Below are 27,711 nucleotides of genomic sequence, written 5' to 3' on the forward strand. Positions count from 1 at the left end.
GGAAATTATTTTTCACGTGCGGTGCCAGTGATGATGCTTCTTACGTCTGTTTCGAAGAACCTGAGGACAAATATTTCAATCGATCGCTCAGGCATGGCACCGAAATGAGGCACCGAAGTCTGTGTTCGGATTCAGTTCTAGTACATACCGGTTACATAGGTACCGGTGCCATATTGGTACCGGGTTCCGGTACCCAACCCTAGTCATAAGAGTAAAATTTTCGATTCGATTTTGAAATATTGAGAAAATCGCCTTTAAAGTTGTCCAAATGAAGTTCTTAGCAATGCATATTACTAATCAAAAATTAAGTTTTTATATATTTACGTTAGGAAATTTACTAAATATCTTCATGGAACATGATCTTTACTTAATATCCTAATGATTTTTGGCATAAAAGAAAAATCTATAATTTTGACCCATACAATGTATTTTTGGTTATTGCTACAAATATACCCTAGTGACGTAAGACGTGGTCTTATTAATTTAGCTTTAGAATTAATTTAGAATTACTTGTAGTCTGCATCTCTATATTTATTTAGCTTAAACTAATAAAAATTTTCTAAAAAATAAATATATAAAGCAGTAGTTAAATAAATATGACAGATACCTATATATGTATGTCTATGTAGTACGTGACATTTAATTTTACAGTTACATTTTTTTATATAAAGATAAAAAACAATATTTTTATTATTGAAGTGTTCTGTTTTTCATTACATTCTTTACATTGTCTTTTGTCCGACAGTTTATTTTACTATACAAACAGACACTTGATCTTTATAAGTCATATATGTATGTATGTCTTGTAAAGACCAAAAACTGAGACTAATGGAAACCCTTTGGAGACAATTTCCAAACATGTGCTCCCAAATTTGCGGCATTAGACTTTTAGAGCAGCCTCTGCACGTGGTGATATCATGACCACATCCTCCCGCCTCCCCGTGGATGCGCGGCCCAGCATTGGCTCAGAGTTGGCCCCGTGTGGGCCCCTGTGGTCCAGCTCCTAGAAGCCGCCGCGGCCCCGCCACACATGGTCCACAGCTGGACCACCACACGCTGCTTTGGGAGGAGCAGTGCCCAGGAACCACTGTCATACGATAACATATCATCAAAAACGGGATTGGAAAACCATGTACGCTAATGACAAATGTCTGTTTCTCCGAAAAGATGGATGAAAAGCTATTAGTGGAGCTGTGGGGAGTGTTACATCTTTGTTCTTGCGTTTGGTTTGGAAGATAAAAATGTTTCAGGGACAGTCGAGGATGTGTTGGTGGTTTTGTCTGTTTTCTCCCCTCTGTTACTGTTTTAAAGTTGCCATGCTAACTTGTGCTCGCTCAGTTACAATGGCTCTCTGTGTATTTCTCCTGCTACAGAACCCAAATGCTGAACATGGAGGGCTTTCTGCGTAGCAGCTTTTTACTGAGGTTAGTTGCTTTAGTTTTTCTGTCGTTGCCACAGGGGGTCCGGGGGGCTGAATTCATCTGTCCTTTCACAGCTCCGATATCACACCACCTAGCATTAGCCAACTTATGGGATGATGTGTTGTATCCGTCTGTGTTTGTTTGTGTGTATGTGTGCAAGTTTTAACTCCGAAATGCATCTTCTTCACACTCCCGTCCTGCAGATAATCAGACTTTCCTCCCTTCATACACCCTGTGCCGCCCATCCCAGCCCCTGTCAGTCAGCGAGTGATAGACAGGTTTCACCCCCCATACTGCATGCACATGTCTGTCACCTTCCCCTCAGTCCCATCTCACTGATCGGTCGGGTCGCAAATGGGGCGGTGCTTGATTTGTGATTCTCACCATTTCCTGTTTTGTGTGTTTGTGTTATAACTGCAGTCAAAACGAGTAAGGATGCCATTACCCCATCCCCTTCCTGTGATTCTAATTAAGAATTTGTGCTGTGTGTCATTGCACAGAGGAAGTAAATAACAGCGAGTGTGTTAGCCATTGGCTGTTCTCTCTCTGTGCAAAGCACCTTCCCCACACTTGAATTGCTAGCAACCCTAATTAGTGATCTCTCATTAAAAACAGCAGCAGCAACATCTGCCTTTCAAAGCTGCTGTCAGCCAAACTTTGCTAAAGCTAATGAATCCCCTTTGATTTCTTTTTCAAAAGGTCATTTGTTTGATTAAATTCATAATATTTTTCATTCTCTTTCCAAGCTGTCAGAATACGTAAAAAGAATGAATGCTATTTAGTAATTAATGATATTTGATTTTCAGTTTTTTAATAGCTATACATTTATTTTAATAGCTATTCATTTGAATTTAAGATGTAAAAAAAAAGCGTTGGTAACACTTTATTTTAAGGTGTCCTTGTTACACTTTTTAAAATAAAACAAAATGCAAAATACATTTTGAAGCCACTGTATTTTCTTAATTTCTATTGAATATTGATTTTTTTTATTGTATATGCAGCACAGTCCAATATTTAAAAAAATGTTTTACAAGAAAATTTTTTAGTTCTTCTACTTAAAAATTTCATGTTTAATTGAATGTTTTACTTGTAATATTTGTGAAATTTATTAGTAATTTCTAAATGAAACTTGTTTCAAAGGAAATCCTACACCATTATTTTTTCAGTGTAGTGACACCTCCACTTAAGTCATTTAAAAGGTAACTAAAGGAGCAGAATAGACTATCTCTGATCATTCTGCATATCCACATGAAAAGGCTGCAGGATTTGACCCGAGACAAGAGTTTTTCAGTGCATTTGTGAGCGATCACATGCTCTTAGGACAGTCTGAGGCAGAAAAGCATGCATACTTTATTGATTTACTCCAGTTAGATAATCTGTGAAGAAACTTCAAATTATTGTATTGTAATAGTTTTCTGTTGTCATTCAGGCATTCGTGCAGCTGATGAATTTGTTGGCAGACATGTTGACCCACTTATATTGCCGTTGGCAGCAGGATCTGGTAGAGCATGCTGGATTATTGTCAGCACAATGCTTTTATCTGCCTGCCTTCGTCCTGTAATGTACAATATGGAGGATTGTGTTTGACTGCTGCCACCTGTTGCAGGAGAATAACTAAATATAGAGGGGAGGTACGGGTTTGAGACAGGTCAGAGACACCTTATCACTTCCTCTCTAATTCTCCAATGTGTTCAAACCTTTACCAAGGAAGTGTGCTGAAATATAGATCACTCCCTTTTAAGTTCACCCAAAAGGATATGTTTTCCCTTCATTCTTTTTTGGAGTAATCACATGATTAAACTGAAATAAATGCATACTGTAAAATGCATTAAATGCATGTTCTCAGTGCACTTCCTGTCTCATTAGAAAGTAATGTGATAGTGGAGAGACATTTTGCAGATGAACATACATAAGCTAATATAGACCAGAATGATATTTCCCCCCCAAGAGATCAGAAATTACTCACAATGTCTTTTTTTTGTTGTTATAGCATGAAAGCTGAGAACAGAAAATGACTTTCTAGTAATGATCTCTAGTTTGTAATAATGTGTACTGTACCAATAGTCAGAGTGAGACTCTGCCAACCAATCCTTATTCAAATGTGTTTAATATAGTCATCTTGGAAATTTGAATTAATTCAGTCAGGTGAATTATTATGAGGATTATTTTATTTTATATATATATTCCTCATTATATATATATATATATATATATATATATATATATATATATATATATATATATATATATATATATATATATAAACAGTGATGTTTTTACATTGACAATGAAAACAGTGAACAGTTAAGGCTCGGTTTTCTTTTGGAGATGAATTTTTAAAAGAAGCACAATCAAATTATTAATTTTCATTGATTTGCATAATGCACAGTGACTTTTTTGTTTGGTCATATCAAAGAATTGATAACTGAGAAGTTTGGCATAAGGTTGGGTTACAGAAAGAGTGAGGGAGGGAGAAACAGTGTGAGGAAAAGTGTAAGAGAGAGATGTCTCCAGCAGTTCTAGGCTAATCCCAGAGGAGAGGACCTCCTCCTCCATCTCTGCCATTATTTGATGTAATGAAAGGAGAAAGTGAGTAACAGCTAGATTGTTAATTAATTTACTCTAACAAGATGAAGATAAATGAAGCACACTGAAGGTTGACTAGGCAAAGGGGGCCCACTTAGCATTCCCTCTCCCCTCGGCCTCTGCTCGCGTGAACAAAGAGCCGTTCTCACACCAGTCAGCACATGAGGATTCAAATGACTAACTGAATTCATCGCTCTCAAAAACTCGTTTCAGATTTTACTCAAACCTTCAGTCCCACGTTGACCTAGATTTGAAAGACGAAGAAGAAGAAAAACGCCACAAAAAAAAAGTTTTTAATGTGCTGTGATTTAATCGGATTCCAGCGCTTCTGGACTGTCGCTCATTTGCCATGCATGCTGATGATTAATTGATATTATTCTCTATGGTTAGTTATTTTGTTTATAGCTATCAGTCACTTCATTGACATGTTTGCATTTGGCTTATGAGCCTTATTTTAGTGACAGCTGAGCTGGAAAGTTTCAACCTAGGCTCGTGCGTTGCTTTAATGTAGTATAGAAGCAGTATGGCAGGGTCATTTTTTATTGAAACCAAGCTACACAGAGATAATTCTGAGTAAACACGGGCTCAGATCTTCATGGGTCTAGTACATGGAGGCTATCTAAGCCTCCCGCGCCCAAAAGATGTTCTTCTGTGGCCCAGCCCCATTCACTATATGAATAGCAGCGGTCTAATGCGGATTGGTGGTTAAGCGGTGAGAGAAAGAGGCCCAGACACAAAAAAGAGAAAAGCCAGACAGTTGTCTTCATCCAAACCTTTTTTTTAGCGTTCTATCAAGGACCTTCTTTGCCAGACAATTCAGCATGGGCCCCGCATGGCAGAGCAGACCAATCACCGTGGCACCCATTCTCTGCTCCTTTATTTTTCAAGTCGCCAACAATAGCTTGTTGATTGTGTGGACAGCACCAGCACAATTACCTTCTCTGTTGTGGTGGCCAAGCGGCGTTTTAAAGTCCGCTCTTCCATAATAGAATCATTATTGTTATTCTTATAGCAGGGCCTCAGGAGAAGAAATAGCTGCTCCCGGTATGTCATTATTTTGCAAATGTTCGATTAGCTCATCATGAACTGTGCTGCAAGAATCACAGCTAATTAGACAGAGGGAGCGTCGCCGCTGGCCCCTCCAGCTCCTGAGTTAAAAGGTACCACTTGATGGGCCAATAATATAAAGAAAGGTGGTAAAAAGAGGGATTAGAGCTGTTGCCGTAGTAACTCCAGCTTCCATCTGCGAGACGAACAATGGGCTTGTGTTCCTCCACCACCTTTGATTGAAAAATAGAAGCGAAAGAGCTAGAGCTCTGAAAGGACAAGACCTTTTTTAACAACAAAGTGAAATTCTGGCCTAATAGGCTCTTTGGTAAAAGTTGTTTGGTAAGACCAGGGGAGGATAGCGGAGACGAGAGGTCGTCACGTAAACCGAGGACAGCAAAGGTCGGTGTCTCCCCGAACAATAGCAGTTTGTTTTGGGTGTCACATTTGCTCGGCGCCGTCACGGGTGTGGGACCTGCAGATTGGCTCCTCTCGATGCTTCTTGAAAGGAGATGGAAAGGGAGGAGCAGAGGGAAGTGATGCAGTTTAGCAAGCAGAAACAAAAGTGCTGCACGGCCAAAACCTACTTGTTCCTAACTGACTCTGAATAAACACTGACTAGATTTACGCCTAAAATCTGGAAGAAAATAACTTCTCCAATTAGAAGGAGCTGTCAGAGGTTGTTTGGACAGCCTCCAGTCATTCCCATCGCTATTCCCAGTGCAGTAGTGTAGAGACGGAGGGAGGGGACAGGTTTCTGCACGGATCTGTTTGTTCCTGGAGCTTTGTTCGCCTGATAACCATGGCCTTAGCAGTTTTCCTGCCTGCACTTAACTTTTTTCTTCCTCTGTCTGTATTTATAGTAAGTGTCCAACATAAATAGGTGCGTATCCACAAATAATATTATTCTGACATTCCACAATTGTACTAGTTTATCAGATTTGACACAGACTTGACATCAGATTTTAAATGCTGTCATATCATATTACTTTTTCTTTTAAGTAAAAGCCTAGTGTGGCTTATACTGAAGCGCAAGTAAATTATTATTTAATAAACACAATAAATAATAAACAATTATTATAAAATAATAAAAAGATTTCATATAAATATCTTAATATTACATTATTTGTACAGTAATTTTTCCAAGCCGTTTGTCCGTCCTTCAAAAAAAACATTTGTCATGCAGTTAAAAGCGAACAAAGAGCCATTAGGGCTTTTTGTCAGGGACAATATGTTTATGATCTACAATCTCCGTCCCTCCGTGTCCCTCTTTCATTTTATCTCCTCTATTAGCAGTGGAATATGTCCGCTCACATTAACTTAATTTATGGTCAGGGCCACTGTAACAGCAGCACAGGTTAATGAATTTGGCATTACTGAGTAACTGTTATTGAGGGCTGAGGAGGAGCCCAGCAGATGGGAGAGATTGTAAAGCTCTCTGCTTTGCATGACGACGGTTGAAAGAGGGGTAGCGAAGGAAATGATGAGAACACATGATGAACCCCTCCCACCCACCTGCAGAACAATTGTGTGTGAACCTCTTGTTTTCTGCCTGGACGTTTCTGACTCATCAGATCATGATTTGCAAATCATGTACAGAGCCTGACTCAGCTAAATCAGAATGGACTTTTTATATGATTATCTTTAATTTGAGAGAATCAGTTTGCTTTGGAAAACAGTTCTTAGTTAAGCCAACCTGGAATACAGATGTTTTGACAATGGACCTTTTACTACGGTAATATTTTCCCTGCTTTTTCAACATACTTTAATTATGAAACTGTATTCCCTTTTACACACACACACACACATCAAAATAAATATAAATATAAAATGTATATTACATTTAAAATTTTTTTTAAATATTTTATCTCACAATATAAATTTATTTATTTTAATAGTTTTTTCTGAAATGAACCCAAATGTTTTAAGTGCACGTTTTAAGTATATATATATATATATATATATATATATATATATATACTTTATAATTACACAAATCTTACTTAACCCAGTATTGTGCACTCACATCTTCTTAAGTAGACATACTTGAACATGAGTTTGCCTCAGATGTTCCATTCACATCGATACTGTTTTTGGCTCACAATAATATGTTTTGACATGCCTAACGATTCATGATTGGCCATTACATCGTCCAACACAATGAGTCTTAAGAAAACTGCCTGTGATGACTCACTGATCCTTGAGCTTGTCTTCCAGCCATTTCATTCTTCCCTCTCTCTCTCCCTCTCTGTCTCTCTCTCTCTCTCTCTCTCTCTCTTTCCCTCCATCAGCATCTTTTATTCCTCTCTTCTGCTTACAAGGCACAAGTACTTCCGCTCTCTCTGCCTCGACACAGTTGTGCATGGCTCACCAACCCTTTCAATTTAGATTTCAATTATCATGTTAGTTTTGTGATTAGATTGTGTCCTCCAGGAATCAAACCTCGCTCACTCTCTCTCTCTCTTCCCCTCTGCAATCAGATTGGATCTGATGAATTGCGGCTGTAATTACGGAAGTTATTGAATATGCAGATCGCTGATGACTAGCAGTGTATCTGTTCATAGTGCATTAACTCTAACTGTATCAAACGAGAGGCTTGTTCAAGACCCACTCAAGTAATGAGAGAGGGCCAGTGGATGCCATTAGCTAGAAATAATAGCACGCTTGAAAGGGGCGAACTCAATTAAGACCTATGCGGTCCCGTTATGGTGCCTTTGTTTTATTCCCTGAGTGTACGCCTGTGTGTGTGTGTGTGTGTGTGCTATAAGATGAAGTTTTACAGCTCGCTTTCTGGCCAGGTCAGCTGATGAAGCATTGTGACCAGCGTTTTTTTGCTGTAAATACACAATGAGGTCTCTGCTGGGAGGTTATGAATTGCTCAGCATGAGGTATTTTCCCCAGCTGACTCTGACTGGTCTCTTTTAAAGGAACCGTGATGCAAACCCTGAGTCTGATAGGTGGTAGTCGGATGGGGAAGGGTGTCATGGTTAGAGAGAGAGGGGATTTATAAAGTAAGTGCTTGAACATTGTTGAATCTGTTGCCTGTCTCTAAACCTTTGCCTCTGGGTCCACTACATATTCACTCACACACACAAACACACCTCCTCTCACCCTGCGTATGTCAAGCTGCTCTCCCAACAGTTTAATAGCAAGGGTGCTACAGAGTGCTGTAATCTACACTTGACTCCTGAGCTCATAATGTGACATACCACATTACACAGAGACTCAGAAACAGACAGAAGCTCACTAACTGGCCAAGGGATACTCAGTGTTTTAAAAGTGGAAGACCCAGTGAAGTGGTAGCATTAAATTAACTAACCTGTCAGTCACAAACTTTTTCCTTTTCCCCCCTTAAGTCAAGAGCAGTTAGAGCTTGAGCTACTAGTATGTTGAAGGGGTACTTCATGAAATGACAGTTTATTATTGCATTCCTGTTAGATTTTTTTCCTTCTGTGGAACACAAAATATGTTTTGAAATATGTTCATACTGATCTTTTCCATACAGTTACAGTTAAAGTTTACAGCAGCTTTAAAAAGCCTTAAATAAATATATACACGCATGTGTGTCTCTCATATGAATACTTTCAGTGAATAACAACTCAAAAATCATATATTTTTCTCACACCAATCCATTGTACAATACAGTTAAAAAATGAGGGGTTGTAAGATTATTTAAATGTTTTTGAAAGATGTCTCTTATGCTCATCAAGGCTAGTAATAACAGTAATATTGTGAAATATTATTACAATTTAAAATAATTTTTCTATTTTTCTATTTTAATATATTTAAAAGTTCAATTTATTCCAGTCTTTTGTGTCACATGATCTTTTAGAAATCATTCTAATAAGCTGATTTGGTGCTCAAGAATACATTTTCTTTTATCATCAATGTTGAAAACATTTGTGCTGGTTAATATTCTGATTATTTTATCAATAGAAAGTTAAAAAGAACAGCATTGATTTGAAATGTAAATGTTTTTAGTAACAGTGTAAACATATCAACTTTTAACCTTGCTGAATTAAAGTATTAATAAAAAATAAATAAAAAACTTACCCCAAACTTTTAAACAGTAGTGTATGTCATCAGAAGACTTTGAATATAATATGGATTACTTTATGGTACTTTTTGTTCTTTTTGGAGCTTAACAGTCTATTTTGTGTTTCACGGAAGAAAGAAACTCCTACATTACATGATGGTGAGTAAATGATAACAGAATAATTTTTTTTACAATTAATTGTTCCTTTAGACTCCTGAACTGCCACAACACTAACATGTAGAAACACTCAAACACACAACTGCATGATGAACCTCAACTCGAGGGTAGTGGTTGCATCAAAAAACAGTTACAGTGTTTTGAATACATGTATGCCTCAAGCACTACAACAATATAGTCAAATGAGCTAAAACCGTACACACACAATCATACTAGAATGAGAGAATACAGTGTGTGAGCCATCTATATAGTACTATGAATCTCACTTATTTATCATCTCGCCAGAAATGACTCCTAGTGGGAACGTTTTCACATACACACACAGAAGTACACATACACACACTCTCCGCATGCTTAAATTGTATCTGGCTAAATGGCCCACTGTTAAATATTTACCCTAAAACTGTCTCCATTTGCTGTGGAGGTGACATCAGAACAAAACAGAAGGAGCATCTGCCGGCATTATGCTTTCATAACACCACATAAAACGTGTTGTTTGACGCCTTTAAAATGCAGCACTTTTCTGAATAATGCAGCTCTCGATTTCAAGAGGAAACACTTAGAAGTTGGATTCATAAAAAATAAATCCCCAAGTTTGTATTTTTTCCTCTGTGATCATAAGAGGAACAGTTAGAAAGTTAAGTGCCGCCACAGTAAATGAAATGAGCTCATCAAACACAATGCTAGATTGTTAGCCGCAGCGCTAGTGAGAGGAAAGGCACTCTCTCTGTTTCTTTGTAACTGCTGGATTATGGGGTCTATTTAGACTCTAATTAGTGTTCATTTTACAAGTTTCCAGTCTTAAATGTGTATTAATGTAATGGCAGAGGATGTGTTTGTTTTTAGGCGTCTAAGTGGAGAGGCTTAATACAGGCTAGCTAAATTAGCACATCCATTCTGACAAGTACTCTAATAACCACTGCGGATTAACTTATGACCCTGTTTGGGAGCACAAAGCTCATGGCCACTGTTGCTCCTGTGGACCAAACTCGCTACAGTTAAGGCTCTGTAGAGAAGCTTTAGCGCCTGAACTGCTGGCTGCTGCCGCCTGCTTCCGTGTATATTATTAGGTTAATAGGATTTCACTTGTTTACACCAACTGTTAGTTTAACTCGAGGTCAAAGAGGTGGCTTAAACTTGTGTAATTGGCTTATTAAGAAGGCTCAAGTAGCATTGTAGTGAAGGGTTAAAACACACACACAGACACAGCCGGGGTGCCACGCGACGTGCGCCGATCACGGGCTAGCTGCGTGCTCGCTGTTTTCCAGCTTCTGATAACGTGTGGATTGCGAAAGATGACCTTTGTCGGTGGCTAGCTATTGTTTGCGGATTGGTTGCACACTCCGCAGGCTGTGAAAGACACATCTGCTGCCTCGCACGCAGAAACGGAAAGGGGACAAAGGGGAGGAGGGGAAGGAAGACCTGTGCCACACCTCCCACACTGCCACAATACCTATCCGCTTATCAAATATTTGTCCGGCCTTCACTACCTATTTACTTTCTCTCTGTTTGCTTTGCTTATTCAAGTCTCTCTGTGCCAGATACAATGTTACCAAGGACTAGATGCGACAGTCTCTTTTTTTGTCCAGGGTTATTCACCTCCTCACTGTCATAGGGCACATGGACAGTTTCTTTTGTTTTATAGTTTGCTTTCAGTTTTCTCTTTCTCGCAGCCTCTTTCTGACCAAAAAGTGCATCGTGCACCGCCACGCTCTCGCTCATAAATACGTTAGCATTCCGAGTTGCTCTTTGCGTTGATGACAAACAGAAGTGGTGTTAATTTGCTCACTGCTCACTCACTCTTCCCACAAACCCTTTGCTGAATGGCCCAGCTCAAAATGTGTATTTGTTTAATATGTTTTTGATTGATTCAGTGATGATGATCCATACAGTCAGTATTGAGAACACACGCACAGACACACACACACACACACACACACACACACACACACACGCGCACACACACACACACACACACACATTCAGGAGCACAAAAGGCCTCTTTGTGCTGCTGGCAGGCAGGGTTTGTGAATTCAGGGAGCAGGGTTGAGATTACTCGATTATTTCATACAGGGGCCCAGGCGAGTCACAGGACCCGGTCCCCGCCGCACGGAGCGGGATGGCTGTGGCGACGGCGAACCACAACAGAGGCCGAGCCCGAACCCAAAAGCGATGGACAGCAGCCAGAGACAGATACACACCACCCCTGTCACACACTTGCGGTTTTTTAAAAGAAAGCAATTTAGTTAATGATTTCATTCTGAAAGCCTGTCATGATGCATGCATCTGCTCCTGCCAGGAAAAGGAGAGCGGGGCGGAAAGAAAGAGAGACGAAGGTGTTAGTCAACATGACTACACTTAAGTTCTAACTGCTTGCGGCTGCTGTGCGGATCGTGTTACCGAATGGAGCAGCACGTTGTAATGCTACTTAGAACTGGTTGAGGAAGCCCGTCACTGACCGTAGAGGATTTTTTTTTTTTTTGCAAGACTCCAGTCAGATATTTTTCCAGCTTGTTGAGAATATTTTTAAGACACTACTGTGCTGTTTTATCTGAAACGGGAGTATGTGAGTTGGTCAGACACGGTTTAATAGCAGACGGGTGAGACATTTTCTGTATCAGTCAGTGGCTAATCCAGTAATGTGCCTGCTTTCTGGCCTGGGTACAAATCTACTGCACATTTTTCTGTTCAACCATGCTTGTCAGCTCCTGGTTTTATTAGGCCGTGGTTCAGCGTGTTTCGTATTCACTTTACCGCTTTTTCCCTGTGCCGCTCCATCTTAGCATTGCTAAAACATCAACCCTTCATGTACTCTCTGACTCAGATTTTCGTGGCAATTACACAGATCAATGGATGGACTCTCCCTCTCACCCTCCCTGTTCTCTCTCTCTCTTTCTTTTTTTCGTATCAGCTGTCAGTCATGTGGGGAGCTTCTAACCACCTCCTGACAGACATGAGTGCCAGCCGTTCATTTAGCAGGGGTTTTTATTCAGCCGCCTTCGTCCGACCTGTCACCACGGCCACACACTGTTGCCCATGCTTTCCATTGAACAGGGGCGAATGAATTAGTTTCAGAGGTTTAAATCGGCAATCAATGTCACTTGGCTCAACATAATAAGGCTTAATCGTAGATCTTCGAGATGTGTCCTGGCTGACCCTTGCGATTCGTCAGGCATCTATCTTTACATGGCCTCATCTGGGTGGAGCGAACGTACTACCCCTGTTTTGATTTTCCAAATGACGTGTCGCAGTAATTGTGGCCTTTTTGGCATCCACTCCCGGTACTCCCTGATCCCGTCTTCCTGTCCTTCTTTACATGTGTAATGTCAGTGAAAAATAATACATTTCATAATTTTTTTTAAATAAAAAAAGAGGAGAGGACACTAGAGAGAGGAGAGAGAATACTGTAAGGAGGACAGAGGAAGCATAAAAAGGGCAGTTTAGGTTGCAAAATAAAATAAAAACTTTAAGAATTTGGGATGGGACTAGCGAACTGAACCATTGTCCACCCCAAAAAGCATCCAGAATAGTGCAGCGTTGAAGGTATTTCCTTGATTTTCTTCATCCACAGATGAGAATGAAAGGGAACAAAACAGCTTTTCTTTTCATTAGACGTTGCAAATTTTCCAATTTGGTTGACTAGCGACTGGCGCAAAAAAAAACCCTTCCTATTTTTGGAAAAGAAAGGAATTAGGGGGACAGTGGCTGGAGAAAGCAGGGCACTGTGCGCCGGCATTCCAGATGTCCAAACGACAGTTGTACCAGCCCAAGTTTTTCTGGTCACCGGGTGCCAATGATGACCTCATGAGCTCCAGGCTCAAGACTGTAGGCATACAGTTCTTACTGACACTGGCTTGAATAGCCCTCAGCCTTTCATGCATCCATTCATTCTCTCCAGTCCTCTGGCGGCAAAATTACTCCCTCATAATTAGCCATTGTCCCCGTTTTTGGCTAGTCTGAAAAAAAAGTTTTTTTGGCTAGTCACTTTTGTGTGCCCCCCCCAACCCCCATTTTAACCTTTTTTTGCCTGTCTATCACCCTCCATCTTGTCTAATACGTTTATTGTGAAACTGAGCAATATACAGCCCCCTTCCTCTGTCTACCTTTAGCATTCTCACTTCATTCTGTCTCTCTGTTTTCTGTCCTTGTCACAGTGGACTGTGGGAGATTTTACACTCGATTTGTTGACTCCTTTGCTATAAAGTCGGCCGCTCTGAAGAAAAGTATCTTTATAAATGACAGAGAGGACCTGTCCCTGAATGGTGCTTTGTTTACTGTTTTTCCAAAAAGGGGCCCCCACTATATTTCATCTGTCAGAGTTGCTTTTCTTTCCCCCAACAATGCTTGATTGTTTCCACACACAAAAAAAACGAGAGGGACAGAGAGAGAGTAAGGGAGAGAGGGACAGAGAGAGTAAGGGAGAGAAAGAAACAGAAAGTTAAAAAAAAGAATCCAGGTTCCACAGACAGGAGAATTCTGTATTATATTTTCCTGCCAAATTCCGATCTCTGTTTTCCTTCCCCTGCGCTCACAAAGGGCTCATAACTTACTGTCAACTGTGAGGGAAACCACAAAGCTCCACTGTTGCTCAGCAAATAGGCTGTGTTGCTTGATGGCTTCACTGGCTGTAAAGTTTGCTTAACTGCAGCACTGACACCAGGAACTTTGGGAACTGCCGCGCCGTAAGACCCCGAGCAAGGGACGGAGAGAGACGGCGAGCTGCTTTTCTTGTGTCTCGGAATCGTCTGTGACCGTACGGGGACTGAAAGAGACACGCGTGCGAGGGAGACGCTGTGTGTGTGTGTGTGTGTGTGTGTGTGAGCGGAGGAGCTTAACAGCTGCTCTGCCGGTGGCTCCGTTCGTGTGTGTGAGCGTACTCCGTTCAGCGTGGCGTTGGATGAGTTCTGACAAGACGTGCCGTGGCTGGGACAAACGGCCTGTCTGTGCTTGAGTGTTTTTGTGTGTGTTTGTGTGTATCAGAATTTGAGGAAGTGTTATGCCATCCAGCTCTGAAGTGGTGTGTGAAGAACAGAGAAGGACTGGAGCGGCCAAACAGGCTGAGGGGGACAGTATGTGAGTGTACACACCTGATACACACTCATTCACACACACGTCTCACACTCACAGTGAGCACAGTGGCAGGGTGTTTGAACTAAAAAAAAATTTTTTTCACAGTTCTCTTTACTTTCTTTGCAAAATTCTTACTCAGGGTATGCTTGATGTCTAGAATGCACTTTTAGAAAATACTGACTTGGTGTTCTCCTTGTAAATTGACTGTGTATTGTATTTTAAGAGTTGGATATGGAGCGGAGCAACAGTGGAAAGACAGTAAAGGAGTGAGTGATGTGTGGAAGGGTTGTGAGGTTAACATTTATGGACTATAATTTAAACAGTGTTTTGATGGCTTTTAAAAGTGAAGGTTTTTTCACATGTCTAGAGGTGTCTTAGTATCACCATCTATAAGTGTGCTACAATTATTACATTTGATTTTATTATTTATTTCTTCTTTGAATAAGAATAATATTGTTTGTTTGTTTATTAATTAATTTAATATTTTTATTTGTATTAACTTTTATTACTGGTTATTTTCAATACTGTTATTACATATAATTATTATACTATCTGTGTGCTACACTCCTGTCCATTAAATTAGATTTTAATTCTTACTTATTTCTTTAATAATGATGATAATAATAATAATTATTATTTTTATTATTTGTATTAACTATTATTATTTTTATTTGCCTATTATTTATAATGTATTTTTTATTTCATTATTATTATTTTAATTATTATGTAATTTTAATGAACTGTTGTGTTTTTATTGCTATTATTCAAAATTATAATTTTATTTATTTACTTATATAATAATCACTTTTTTTTAAGAGCTTGTTTTCTGTTAATTTTACTACTCCTTATTCTGAGAGACAACATTCTTTCCTTCTGTCTCAAGTGATTGTTCATGGATGGGTAGACTGCTCAGGTACAATGGAAGGTGATCATTTGAAGGTGCTAAACAGCTACAGCAGGGATGATAATTTTCCAGCCCAGGTTTCACAGGTGACAGAGGGTTGATTATAGGAGGTGAAGACCTTGAGAGTCTGTGCCGTCACCTGTGTGAATTGCAGTCAGTGAGACGCTCACACAAAGACACATATGCAAACTCATGCCACTGTATGTCTCACACTCTTGTTCTCACTCACTGTGGGACACCAGTTCATGTGTGTGCAATCTCTACAGTCATGTTTAATATTAATGAGTGAGATTATTATATTCATTTGTTTGGAAATAAGTATCAGTGGCTTCTATGTTCCGTAATTGAACGCTCACCAGCCTTTACGGCTGCAGCAGCTGCTGTTGTTAAAAAAAAATGCTGAACGTAAATCATCGTATTCAGAAATTGTCAGGTTGTATTTACCATTTTGAATGTTTTTTTTCTTGTTTTGTTAGTGTTGTTTGTTTGTGTAGTGTTTCATATTATTATAAACCTTGCCACAGGAATATTACACAATACACAGTTGCTTGTTTCTTTTGTATTTTTCACGGATTTCCTTCCAGACTCAAATGCTTCCTGTTACACTTTGAATAGCTGCATTGGAGTGTCCGGTTTCAGATTTATGATTAACCTTTTAAACTCTCATTTGAAAAGTTTTTATTAGCAAAGTTTTACATTGCTATAACTTTCTCCGTCCTACCTTTATGTTTCTTATTAGCCTGTATTTTGAAAGCATGTGCGTATGCTCAAGCACGAACACACACATGTGTACTCGGTCGTGCGAGCGAGCGTGTGTGTGCTGTTACCCGTGGAAACTTGAAGCCCTGTCATAAAGCAGCTTTTGCCATTTTTCTGCTCACCCATCGTTAGCTCCTTCAACAATGGCCCTCTTGTTTTACCCTCTTTTATTTGATTATTTCTTTTCATATAGGTCTGGGTGGTGGTGCCGGAGCAAAAAGTGGCCTTCTAATATTTCCTTTCAGGAGTGGCTGGTGATTTAGGGGGTCTGCAAAGGCCTGTGGTTTTGAGGGGGTGTGGGGTGACCGAGGGGAAGGGAGCAACAGTGACACCGTAGCTCAGGAGTTACTTATCGCCATTGTCTATAAAAGGGCAACAGAAAGACACGGCAGAGACAGAGGAGTGGGGGGCTTCTACCGACTGAGCAGGGCGAAAGCGGATATACCAAGACACATGGCCCCCAGTCATGAGACCCCCTGAGGAACACCAGCGCGGGGTGTCTTCTAATGCCACTAACCAATTAAACAGAGGTCAGTGCGTGATGAAACGTTAGCAGCGGCAACAATTCATGAGTCGAAGCATTCCAGGCTACATGAGAACTCATGCCGAGAACTTAACTCCTAATCCTCATAAACGTATCGCAATATTGTCAGCTATATATGGGGCCTTTCTCTCTCTCTCGGACTGCCAAAAGACAGGCTGCGCTGCCCTACACTTATTGATTGGTTTGGTTTGTTAGCCGTCCATTGTTATTGTGTAATCAGGCCTGAGCGGGAGAGGGCTGACAGGAATTCATATGAGGCCGCTCTGGCTTCGCTGATATATTCTCTGCTTAATATGCACAAAGGCCAACGGATCGGACTTATTTACTGGAGAAACAGATTGAATTATTAATAAGAATAAAAGGAAGTGCTGCGGTGGCTCGCTGGACTGTTCCGTGAGTGTAAAGCAGCATTTAATTTGATGAAATACGATGGCGTCAAGGCTATTTCCCCGTCAAACGCCACATACTGTAGAACCGAAGCAGGTTTTTGTTTTATGGTTATAGGGAGGAATTAAATGATTTTGAAGTGTGCTTAAAGGAAAAATCCATCCAGGAATCAGGCCTTTATTCCAGCTAAACGGCAGCCGCATTGTTCCGTTCTCAGCCGTGGGTGCAGATTAGCCGGGTGGATGTGAGTGGGGCGGGGGGTATTATGGTTGGGAGGGATTGAGGGGCAAAACTCATGAACCTGGCACTCAGGGGCTGAGCCGCCCTCCCAGCTCTCCTAATGAATTATTAACTCCAACTGACAAATACTGTTACGGGGCCCTGGCTCAGATCTGTTGCGTTATCGAGTAAAATTGCTGTAGACACATGTTACAGGAGGATGGAGTCTGCCCCTCTCTCTCTCTCTCTCGCGCTATCATGCCTCAGCAGTTTGACTGATGGCTGGAGACTGGAGGGAAAGGCCTGAGAGACTGAATATTTTAGAGGTAAAATAATACCGCTTGATTTACTGTGTAATACAAAAGAAGTGCTTTGTTTTGCTCGCAGTCCATTGAAGATGAAGGTGGGGGTTGTTGTGCTGGAAGCTCCAGCTCTTTGGATCCATGAATAAAAAACAGAAGCGGAATCGCTCGGCCTCTCATAAGCACGCTTTCTCCTTGTCTAGCCGTCGCACGCCCCTTCCGCATGCTCCGAACTTTGCTCTTAAATTTGATTTTCAATTAACGCTCTACAATTTTAGAGATCACTTTCTGTTTGATATAATTACAGGAAACAATTTATTGGCTGATTAAAACTGAGGCCTCGGTCTCGCTAAAGAAAATAGGGGCACGGAGAGGTCTGGGTCTCCGGTGCCTTCCTCTGCGCTAACTATCAGACTTAGCTTGTTTGCACAGCTGCGGTATCCCGCTTGATTAACTTCCATCGACTTCCATTGTCCACTTCTGTTAGCTGCCGCAGAGCTCATTTAAGACTTTGTGGATGTGTTTGTGTTATTTTTTATTTTTTTGGTAAGCATAAAATTATTAATACGGAATCTAGCACAAGACAATAGCAGCTTGAGTTGTTGTATTTTCTTAAAGCTCACTTACCGAACTGTATTAAACAATTCATATCGAGGGTGTGAGTCTTAAGTGCTCAGCCATGTGAGCAAATTGATGGCACGTCTTCAAATGAAGTAGTCATACTTTAAAGGGCCTGAGAGCAATTGGGCTTGACAGCCCTTTGCAACCCACACATCCCTCATGCGCTGAAGTGCACGGCTGCCGCATGCACGTGAACAGATTAACTCACAGTTTGGTGTTAAAATAATCTCTCCCGGTGTCAAATTAGTTTTCATCCCACGATGAGCCACATGCTGGAAAACTTGGCAGGGCTGGGAGATGGAGTTCTTGAGGCACCTTGGACTGCCTTCATTACCCAGCCTGCCTCTCTCATCTCCCCTCAGTCTCAGTGGGCAGTGGAAGAACATTAGCTCGCCTGCAGCCCATGACCTAGAACGCCCATGCCCTTTGTCCAGGCTAATGTGGCTAGCGGCAGCATTTTGGCTATCTCTGCCGAGCCTCTCATAGATCCTGGATGTTTCAGGCTCAAAACAATGAGTCTGCAACCCTGTGGTCAGCTGTCGGTCGTGTGTATGTCATTGTTCATGATGTTATGAGTGCTGACTGTCTATTGTAAATTAGTCTCAGAGCAGGCAATTTAAAGGCCGGTAGGAAAGTTGTGTCTTGGCTGATTCTCAACTCACCATATCAGTTGCAGCCTTTTGATTAAGTATTTAAATCAAGTGCTTAATTCGATTAGCAGGTTAAGTTTTTCCTTAACAGTAGTTGTAGAGTATTTTCATATTTTTTTTATAAAATCTTTATTAATAATTTTTTTTACTTTATTTTATTTACACTATAGTCCAATTTTAATTTCCTGGAGACACACTTTTGCACTGAAAAGTCGAGTTTGTGGGTGTGGATAAAAGAAACTTGGTTGAGTTTTACGCTATATGACATGATGACTTTTGTTTGAAACAAATGAATTTACCAACCCTATTTTGTGAATTGGAAATTCGCTATAAATCTTTGCAAAGTTACCTCACATCTGTCACAGCAGCCTACTCGCATTAATCCTTATGTATAATTGCAAAAGCAGAAAAGCACAATTACAACAAAACGAAGGAAAATGGCACATTTACAGACTCAATATGAACGCAATGATCAAAATCCCGTTAAGTGTCAGCGTCTCAGCGTCACCGCTCTTTTTGTGGTTGGTGGCAGGGTTAGCGCTTTAGTGAGAGCTTGTTATATGGTATGGTAACCCTCTTAGCGCGGTAATCAGGCACGAGGCGGGGGGATCGGGCCTGCCTCAGGCAGCTCTCCAGCCGTAGCTCAGCACGTCCATTTACATTAAACAAAGGATTAAGAGGGACCCCAGTGCATGCCGTTTCTCTCGCACCGAGCTCAGAGCCATTGATAGGATCTCCCCAGCTCTGATTCTGGTCCAATCGTGGGGTTAGATGTGGCGCAGAGGCTCAGAACAGCAGCCAAGTTCATATATATATGTGATGTGAGGGCGCTCATACAGAATGAAAGCTGAGATCCAGCATTTCCTGTCTGACATTTGCAAGACTATTTATTCCGAAAAAAGTTGTTCCATTGGAAGTTTGAATGTTTTGTGACTAACCTGTCTTCTCTGCCCTTCTCTCAGCAGAATCATGTCTTCCAAGCAAGCCACCTCTCCATTCGCCTCGACCCCTGACGGAGGCGAGGATGGAGTGAATCAGGAGCACATGTCCTGGGAGAAAGAGGAGAACTTGGAGTCACTAGTCGCCCCTCAGCTGCCCCTGCACAATCTGCTCCACAACAAACCTCCCCCAGAGGAGCTCCAGCCAATCAGCAGCAGCGTGCCGCCCGAATCCGACTGGGACAGCCTGATGTCAGCCCAGCAGCGCATGGTGAGCCCCACTGCCAGTGTTTCATAGCTCATTTATGTGTGCTAACACAGGTTATGTGTGTTTTTAACTTTCTAATGAGCTGTAGATGAAAGAGTGCATTATTAAAGATAGTTGGCAGGATTCAAAGAATGAGAACTGTCTGGACGAGATGATTTGTCTAGAACTCGACACCATTTGCGACACAATCTTACGACATTAACACAACATGGAGTAAACCTCCAGACGTATCCCACATCTATTCTCTCAAAACAAACACATACACACACTCTGTACCCCTGTAGAGAGGAATCCTCAACCCAAGGACACAGCTAGAACAGAGCAGGCCTCTCCGGAACGCTATTGAATGAAGACTTAAGACTTTGCGATTTGCCAACGACTTGGCTTTGAAGTTTAAGTCCCCCACAAGTGCCTGGAGATCCCTCACACTGTAAAAGTGCAGGAGAACAACGTATTGAATTGCATTTCACGTCAGAGCAATTTTATGAATCTATAAATAAAGGGACAATGAGAAAGCGGGACTAGGAGTGGGAATTCGAGAGAGTTGAGGGAGCCGCCCCCCTCCTCCTTGGTGGTCTCTCTAGACCGTAAGGCAGAGAGCCCAGACGGGAGACTGACAGCCACTTATTGTTCGATGCTTGTAAAAGGGAACTCTCCATAAACCCTCCCTCTGCTGCTGCTGCTGGCCCAGAGCTAGGTGACTCCGACCGGCCCCTGAGGTCTGGACGCCCCTGGCCCGGCAGCATCCAGACGCCAGACCCCACTTTAATTAGCCTAAAAATTTTACTTTCATGAGAGGCGTTTTGCCTTTTCTTTATCTAAATTGCAAGGAGTTTGCATTCCATTGGTGGGAACATCACAACATGTGACATCAAATGTATGTGAGGGACAGCAGGATGCACTATCGCACCCATAAGACAAACAAATCTGGATTTCTTTGAAATCTCAAATATTTCTTAGCAATCAGATTCAATGTAGATCAAATGGAGAATATTTTTTTTTTCCATTAAACAGGTTTTCAGACAAATAAAAACCACAATAAAAATCCTCACATGTAAATGCAGAAGGCTTTAGAACTGCTCAGGTGGTGCTGATTCCTAATTAGATTACAGAGAGCTTTTGTGATTGGTGTAATTAGAAAGGCATTTCAAAGAATTGTTACCGCACCGCTCTGGTTGGATATGCGCGGGATGATCTCTCGGTTTCCTCTCGATATAACGAGGGAAAGCATATGAAAAGTTAATTGTGCTCATTTGATGTTCAAGAGCAGCTGCTTGTGTTTGATTTGCAGTGAGCATTGCATTCACGCTCGCTTGTCTTCACAGGAGCAGGACATCCTGTTGTTGAGTGAGGCTTTTTGCTTCAGCTCTCGCCTGATAAATACTTCACTATACTTTAGATAAAAACGACTGTCAATGTAATGTAAAGTATGTGCAAATCTTAGTATATTGAGTCATGCATTAAGATCTGGTATGTCAATATAAGTGTAGAGACATGAAATAAAATATATGTATCTAAGTAAGATAGAGAATTGTCTCTTGGTAATCCTAATGTTGCGTGTCTGTAAGCAATACCATATTTGTGTGCCCAGCAGAAAATGTTATGCTGGGCACACAAAGTTATTTCTCATTCATAGATCAGGAGACTTAATGCATTTGCCAGTTAGGATTAATTTAGATATCAGTTTGTTTTAGATGTTACTATGGGGGGCCATTTCTGCCTCAAATTTGTTTTTCTATTTAAATGTTTTTTTTTAATGTAATTTATTTCTGTGATGGCAAAACTGAATTTTCAGCAGCCATTAACAAGTCTTGTGTCACATGATCCTTCAGAAATAATACTGCATTTTTAAAAATAGAAATCTTGTCCCTTTAATTAATCTTTGCTGAAAAAATTATTCATTAATTTCTTGCTTTCTTGCGTTCTTTTTAATTTGGTCGTTGAAGAATTTGATCGCATGTGTTTAAGTACATATTAATGACTCTGACTTTGGCAGACTTAAAAATTGAAAATTACTTTTTTACTTTTTGCTTGCTCTTTTACTTTTGTTGTCTTGTACAAAACAATTGAGATATTCCAGCAATCTCATCTGTAAATTTGGCTTCATGCTTGAGTTAGCAGAACCTTCAGTCTATGCCAGCTGATTTGGGGGATTTCATTCCGTGTGTCGCTGCCACATAATCACACTGCCCTAATGCCCGTCTGTGCCCTGCTCTCCAAAACATACACCTGCCAGTTTTTCTCTCATTGATGGAGCAATCCTACGCCAACCTCTTCTCTGTCAGGACTCCCACTCCACTCGCTAATGTGCTTTTGCACTTTATTTTTACAATCACTCAGTAGTGTATACACTTACTGAGCCCTGTGTAGGATCAGACAAACAGATCGCTTCTCCCTTTCGTTCTGTTTTCCCTCTCTGTGCAGTCGCTCGGGGAACACTGAACTATCAGCTGCAGACAGAAGCCCAGTTAACCACTAAACCACACACAGGTGGGACCGCAAAACAACAGCAGCTTGAGACAGGGGCCAGATTTACGATGACCTGGAGGGTTCTGCGAAGAACAGCCACCCGCTTGAGAACCAACAAATTACACTGCGCTCGAGCTCGGCTCAAACACGCACTCGTAACCTTTGCTAAGGAATTACAGCGATGACAATTGTAAAGAGAAAAGTGTTGTTAAACACCATTTATCTGCTCTGTAATCATTTAACTTGTATCCTAAACTCACTTTCTCTAATATAAATGGTACGTCTTTAGCACTTTCCAAATTTTTTAAACAGTTTTTAAATGTTTTTAAATGGGATTAAATTGCTCTCATTTTCATACTCTGACAGTTTAATGTCTCTTTTGTCATGAAGTAAAACGTAAAAAAAGAAACCCTCAATCTTCTCAAACTCCTTTGTGTTCTCCTGCAGGAATCGGACAGCAATAAAGTATGTTCCTTATACTCCTTCCGGAATAACTCTACCTCTCCACACAAGCCAGAGGAGGGGGCCAGGGAGCGCGGCGACCTGCTGAGCAGTTCAGCCTTCGGAACGCCAGAGCGCCGCAAAGGAAGCCTGGCCGATGTGGTGGACACACTGAAACAGAAGAAACTAGAGGAGATGACAAAGACAGAGCAAGACGGTATGGAAGGTTTCAGCATGTTTGTGTGTGTCCAGATTTAGGAATTTACGTGTATGTGAGCAAATGTTCTTTTCCTCTTAGCGAGAAGCATTTTTTGGCGTGCATCGATCTCCTCAGTCACTCTGTTTTCCTCGTTCGCCTTCTCTCCTTCTGTATAACTCTGTATTCTTTCTCCTTCGACATAATCCATCTCTTTTCTCCCACCGTACACACACACACATGCAGCCTTTTAACCTGGGAGGACTGACGTGGCTATGTTTTCCAGTTTGTTCTGAACTGAGTCCAGTGTGACAAAGGGTGGGTGGCACTACCCCTCAGCTAAAGTGTGGTCTCCAGACGATGCCAAACCAAACTCTCAGACCATAAAACACACGCCACGACCTGACTCCAGGAACATTACCTTTTTATTCTTCAGTACAGACGACAGCATTCATGCCGCAAAATTCATCTACAGACCAACTCAAATAGCTCCAAGAAGGCTTTTTTCTTCCATGTGTTTAGGGCCCAGAAGTATCCAAGGATTTGTCAATTCAATTTGAATGATATAAAATGATATATAATACATATGTATAGTGTAAGTATATTGTTATATAAAGGATTTATGCATTTAGGCACATTTAAGTTGTAGTTTCTCAGCAAGTAAAAGTAAAAATCCAGTCATGTGGCTGAAAGGAGTATCTAGTTAATTGATAAAATTTCTAGGGCTGTCGCGATTCGTCGATTTTATTCGACTATTCGATTTTTTTAAATCCTCAACTTCATTTTGCTTGCGTCGACTAACCGCCAAAATACCGGAAGTGGCGCATTTCATGGACGAGAATGTATAAAACACCTTATTAGTTTGTTTCCCAAGGCTGCATGATATATTAAACCCATTTAAAAATCATAATTAAGCATAATTGTGTATTCATAAACACTACGATTTAATTAAATAATTATATGCGATGCAGTTCTAATACAGTACATGCTCTTTAATTATTTACATGCGTGTAGGTTAAGTACATGTGTCACACAGCGGCTCTGTTCACAGTAGTTCCACAGGAACTGTTATCATTTACATGTGTGGAGCATCTCAAACGCCATCTCTGCATGTTGTTGTGAGTTTGGGTTTATTATAACATTCATCTTGGAACGCAACGTGTGCCATTTCATCAGATTTGTAAGTAAATCATTTATAAATCTATGCAAACACAGGAGAATACATCGCGGTTTCAAAATAAAAGCTCAAACCCTCACTCTGAGTTTACACGTTTGATGTCCACATATTCTTTTAATTACAGTGTCTATAGCATTTCTGTCCTAAAGAAATGACCAAATATTAAAGATTAAGTGGACATTTGAATTAAATGGTGCTTGGTCATTATTAAACAAGTATTAGATCGCACAGTAATGTGTAAAAATAATCATCAGGCCGTTGGCGCCCCCTGCAGGCCTTTGTTGTAATGCGTAATGTACATTAGCTCTATTGTTTATAATACATTATGTATTTTAACAGTTTTGTTCAATAAAACCATATGATTTCTTGCTTTTGATACTCTATTTGAACTAATTATTATTGCCTCATTGCTATTATATATGTATTTTAAGTCATTTTAAAGGCTATTGTTCACTTACATCTATTTTTATTACCACAAATTATTAGAATTATAGGGCACTATGAAATCCGTTTTATTGCCAAATTAATTTTTTTCCAATTTCATTTTTCTATACTCTGTTTTAATGGTTAAATTAAATTTTATTTTTTTTTGATTATAATTGTATTATTAGTAGACTAGAACACATGTTGTCATTCTTACACTATAATACTGAACTTTGATTTCAGTGATTTGGCCTATGAGATGGACACTTGCTTCTTGCACTCTGTTACACTTTACTTTTTTACTTTTGGATTTCATATGGTTTAATGAAATATAGTTTAATAAAATATTCTTAAGTAAAATTGTTGATTTTTTTGTGGGAAATTAATCGGTTAGATTAATCGATAAATTAGTCGATAGATTAATCGAAATAAAAATAGTCATTAGTGGCAGCCCTAAAAATTTCTTATTTTGTTTTATTTATTTTAAAATAATTTTAAAGAATAGTTTGATGCAGATCATGCCGCAGTGGAGCGAGTCCTCTGGGAGAACGACCGAAAAGCAAATACTGGAAAGAGTTGCTGAAACGGTTCCTCTTCTCGTAATTAGTGTAAAGCAGAAACCTATATAATCAAATATTACACACACACACACACACACACGCACACACACACACGCACGCACACACACACGCACGCGCACACTTAGACAGTATTGCTCCTTGGGGAGATACTAGTCTCATTTAAGCATCTTGGGAGCTCTTAGCCCGAACACTTGATCAGAAGAATAAATTAGGCCATAATTCAGTTAAAAGTATTTTTTCTTCACGTTTTTTTTCCCTCTCCCGTTCTGTGAAGGGCTTCATATTAATTTAATCGTATTTGTTTATGGTCGGTTTCATTATCGCCAGAGGTTAGAGAAATATTTTGAATAAGAAAATAGGACAAATTAAATAAATCTGAGTGAGAGGCTGTCAGTCATGAATATTTTCATATTCATAATTGATATAGAAAATCATGACAGGCCATCCATTATCATAAAGGAGCTTCATTTTGTTGGGCGGTGTGATGAAATAATTTAACAGCAATCTACATCTCTGTGAACTGATTTAAGATTTTTTTCTCTAAAAATATTTCCACCTATAATTTGCCTGTCTGTCAATTAAGGTACCGTATTAAACAAAATGCAATTTTGGAAATACCACTTAAAGTGACTTTCTGTATAACATTTAATTGAAAAAAAAATCATCTTTTGATGCGATTTTTTCCTCCTTTTTTCTCACCTCTCCAGCTTAATGGTGACCAGAGATAGTGTGAAGGTCTTGTGCCCTCATAGGTTCCTCCTGTTGTTTCTAGTAAGGTATTTTTTGAGACGTGCTCTCAGACCTCTGTGTACTAGGGTGCTATACTAATGAGCCCCAGCTGGTATGGTCGGTTGCTGCAGTGATTTAAATGGTCAAGTGCAGCTCGTAATCCTGAAGGCCCGTATGTTTAGTGCAGGCAGGAGAGGGTGCTTCACTTCTAGTGTACAGCTGTGTTAATCTGCCCTTAATAATGGAGACAGAGCCGACCTCATGCTTCCACGCCTCACGCCACAATCTCCCCCGTTGCACAGAAATTAGTTCATTGAGCTCGAGAGAGACGAGAGGCATGCAGAGTTCAATACGTTAGTGCCGAGATGCTGGAATGGAGCGGTTCTGCGTCCTTGAGGACGTCTCAGTTTGGTGCAGCTGTAAGGGGAATCTTCAAGCCCGCAGTACCCCAAATGTCAGGATTAACCCCTTGCGTGACTCTGAAAGCAATTGCGAGAGCCATGTGTTGTCTTAACGACAAAGCATGTTGTTATGTTATGAGAAGCAAAGAATGGATGAGCTATAAATATCACTCATCTTAGTCTCTTATTAAGGGAACAACTGTAACCTTTCATTAGCTTGCTTGGCTAACTGGCTTAAGGTCAAATTAGAAGTGCATCTGACATCGTGTACTGCATTTGATGGATAGTAACAGGTCATTCAAATGTTGTTCACTTACTGTTTTAAAATATTGCGCATTTGTACATATTGCTCATCTGTTATAATGACGTTGTTATACTACATAGTAGGAAAGTGTGGTAGGTTTTAACCCCACAACGAAACAGCAAGAAATGATGAAATATACAGTATATCAATAACTAGTAAATTAGTAATAATAATCTCCTAAAATTTGCTGTAACACTAGCAATCTCAAATCTGCAGGTCGTAATTTACAAACTTGCAGTAGCAGAAGATGAATCTATTGCTGCTTCTGTTCTTTGTTTGAACATACTTTTAAATCACTGCCATTGCCAAGCATAAATGTAACCATCTCCTTCCATCCTTTCAATAAACCTTGGCTCTTGTGATCTCTTTGGATCATAAGCTTTGAAAATGTTATTGTGTAGGCAGCACGTACTGCAGTGAAGCATAATGCTTTGTTCGTAAAACAGTGTCTTTTGATTTCAGTCAAGTAGCCATATATTGGGACATACTTGGAAAGGATGCATTCATATAGGAGCACACTGTATTTCATACCCGTCTTTACATGTGCTTAATTGAATGTGCACCGGGGCCTTAAGAGTCAACCGCTCTCAAATTCAATCAGACCTATTAGAACCGTACCGCAAGTCAGTGAAACTGGACTGCCTTCTCCATCTCTCCTCTCACTAACAATCCTTAAAGTGCCTTAAGTGCTTGTGACCACACTAATGAATGAAAATGTCCTGCCTAGAGGACTGCATTAAACTGAATAGTCACCTTCGCTGTAAAAGCGCTACACAAACCACCTCATCCACCAAGGATTTTTCTGTAACTGGTATTGTAAAACATTATTTATAGAGAGCTCTCTGGTGCTTGTTGATAGTTTAATTATAGAGGAAAAATCTAAATAAAAAGAAAGTAAAATAAACAGGACAAGAGGAAAAATTTGTGTCCATTATAATGATTCAAGGTGACCTTGTCTGGGATTCACAAGTAATTAAGGTCCTTTTTATGAAATGTACTTAAGTAATGAAATTTGATGTATGCATCCTTACTTGTTGCAGTTATGTGGTAACCTTCCGGCA

The 27,711-nt window shown here is 40.2% G+C and overlaps 1 protein-coding gene across 8 annotated transcripts in view; it reads left to right on the forward strand.

The window, feature by feature from the left end:
• Positions 1–27,711, forward strand: part of sox6 (SRY-box transcription factor 6) — a 136,811-nt gene that overhangs the window by 11,392 nt on the left and 97,708 nt on the right. Inside the window, exons 2-4 of one of the 8 annotated variants that reach the window (XM_016273127.1) lie at positions 1,374–1,424; positions 19,686–19,932; positions 22,846–23,056. In XM_016273127.1, coding sequence (XP_016128613.1) covers positions 1,381–1,424; positions 19,686–19,932; positions 22,846–23,056 — 502 coding nt within the window. In that variant the 5' untranslated portion in view covers positions 1,374–1,380. Of the gene's footprint in view, positions 1–1,373; positions 1,425–13,976; positions 14,341–19,685; positions 19,933–22,845; positions 23,057–27,711 lie in introns of those variants that run through there. The other 7 variants (XM_016273129.1, XM_016273132.1, XM_016273124.1 and 4 more) reach the window with 7 other exon arrangements.

The sequence above is a fragment of the Sinocyclocheilus grahami genome, unplaced genomic scaffold (assembly GCF_001515645.1).
Source record: "Sinocyclocheilus grahami isolate Dianchi unplaced genomic scaffold, SAMN03320097.WGS_v1.1 scaffold76.1, whole genome shotgun sequence".
Classification (NCBI taxonomy): Eukaryota; Metazoa; Chordata; class Actinopteri; order Cypriniformes; family Cyprinidae; genus Sinocyclocheilus; species Sinocyclocheilus grahami.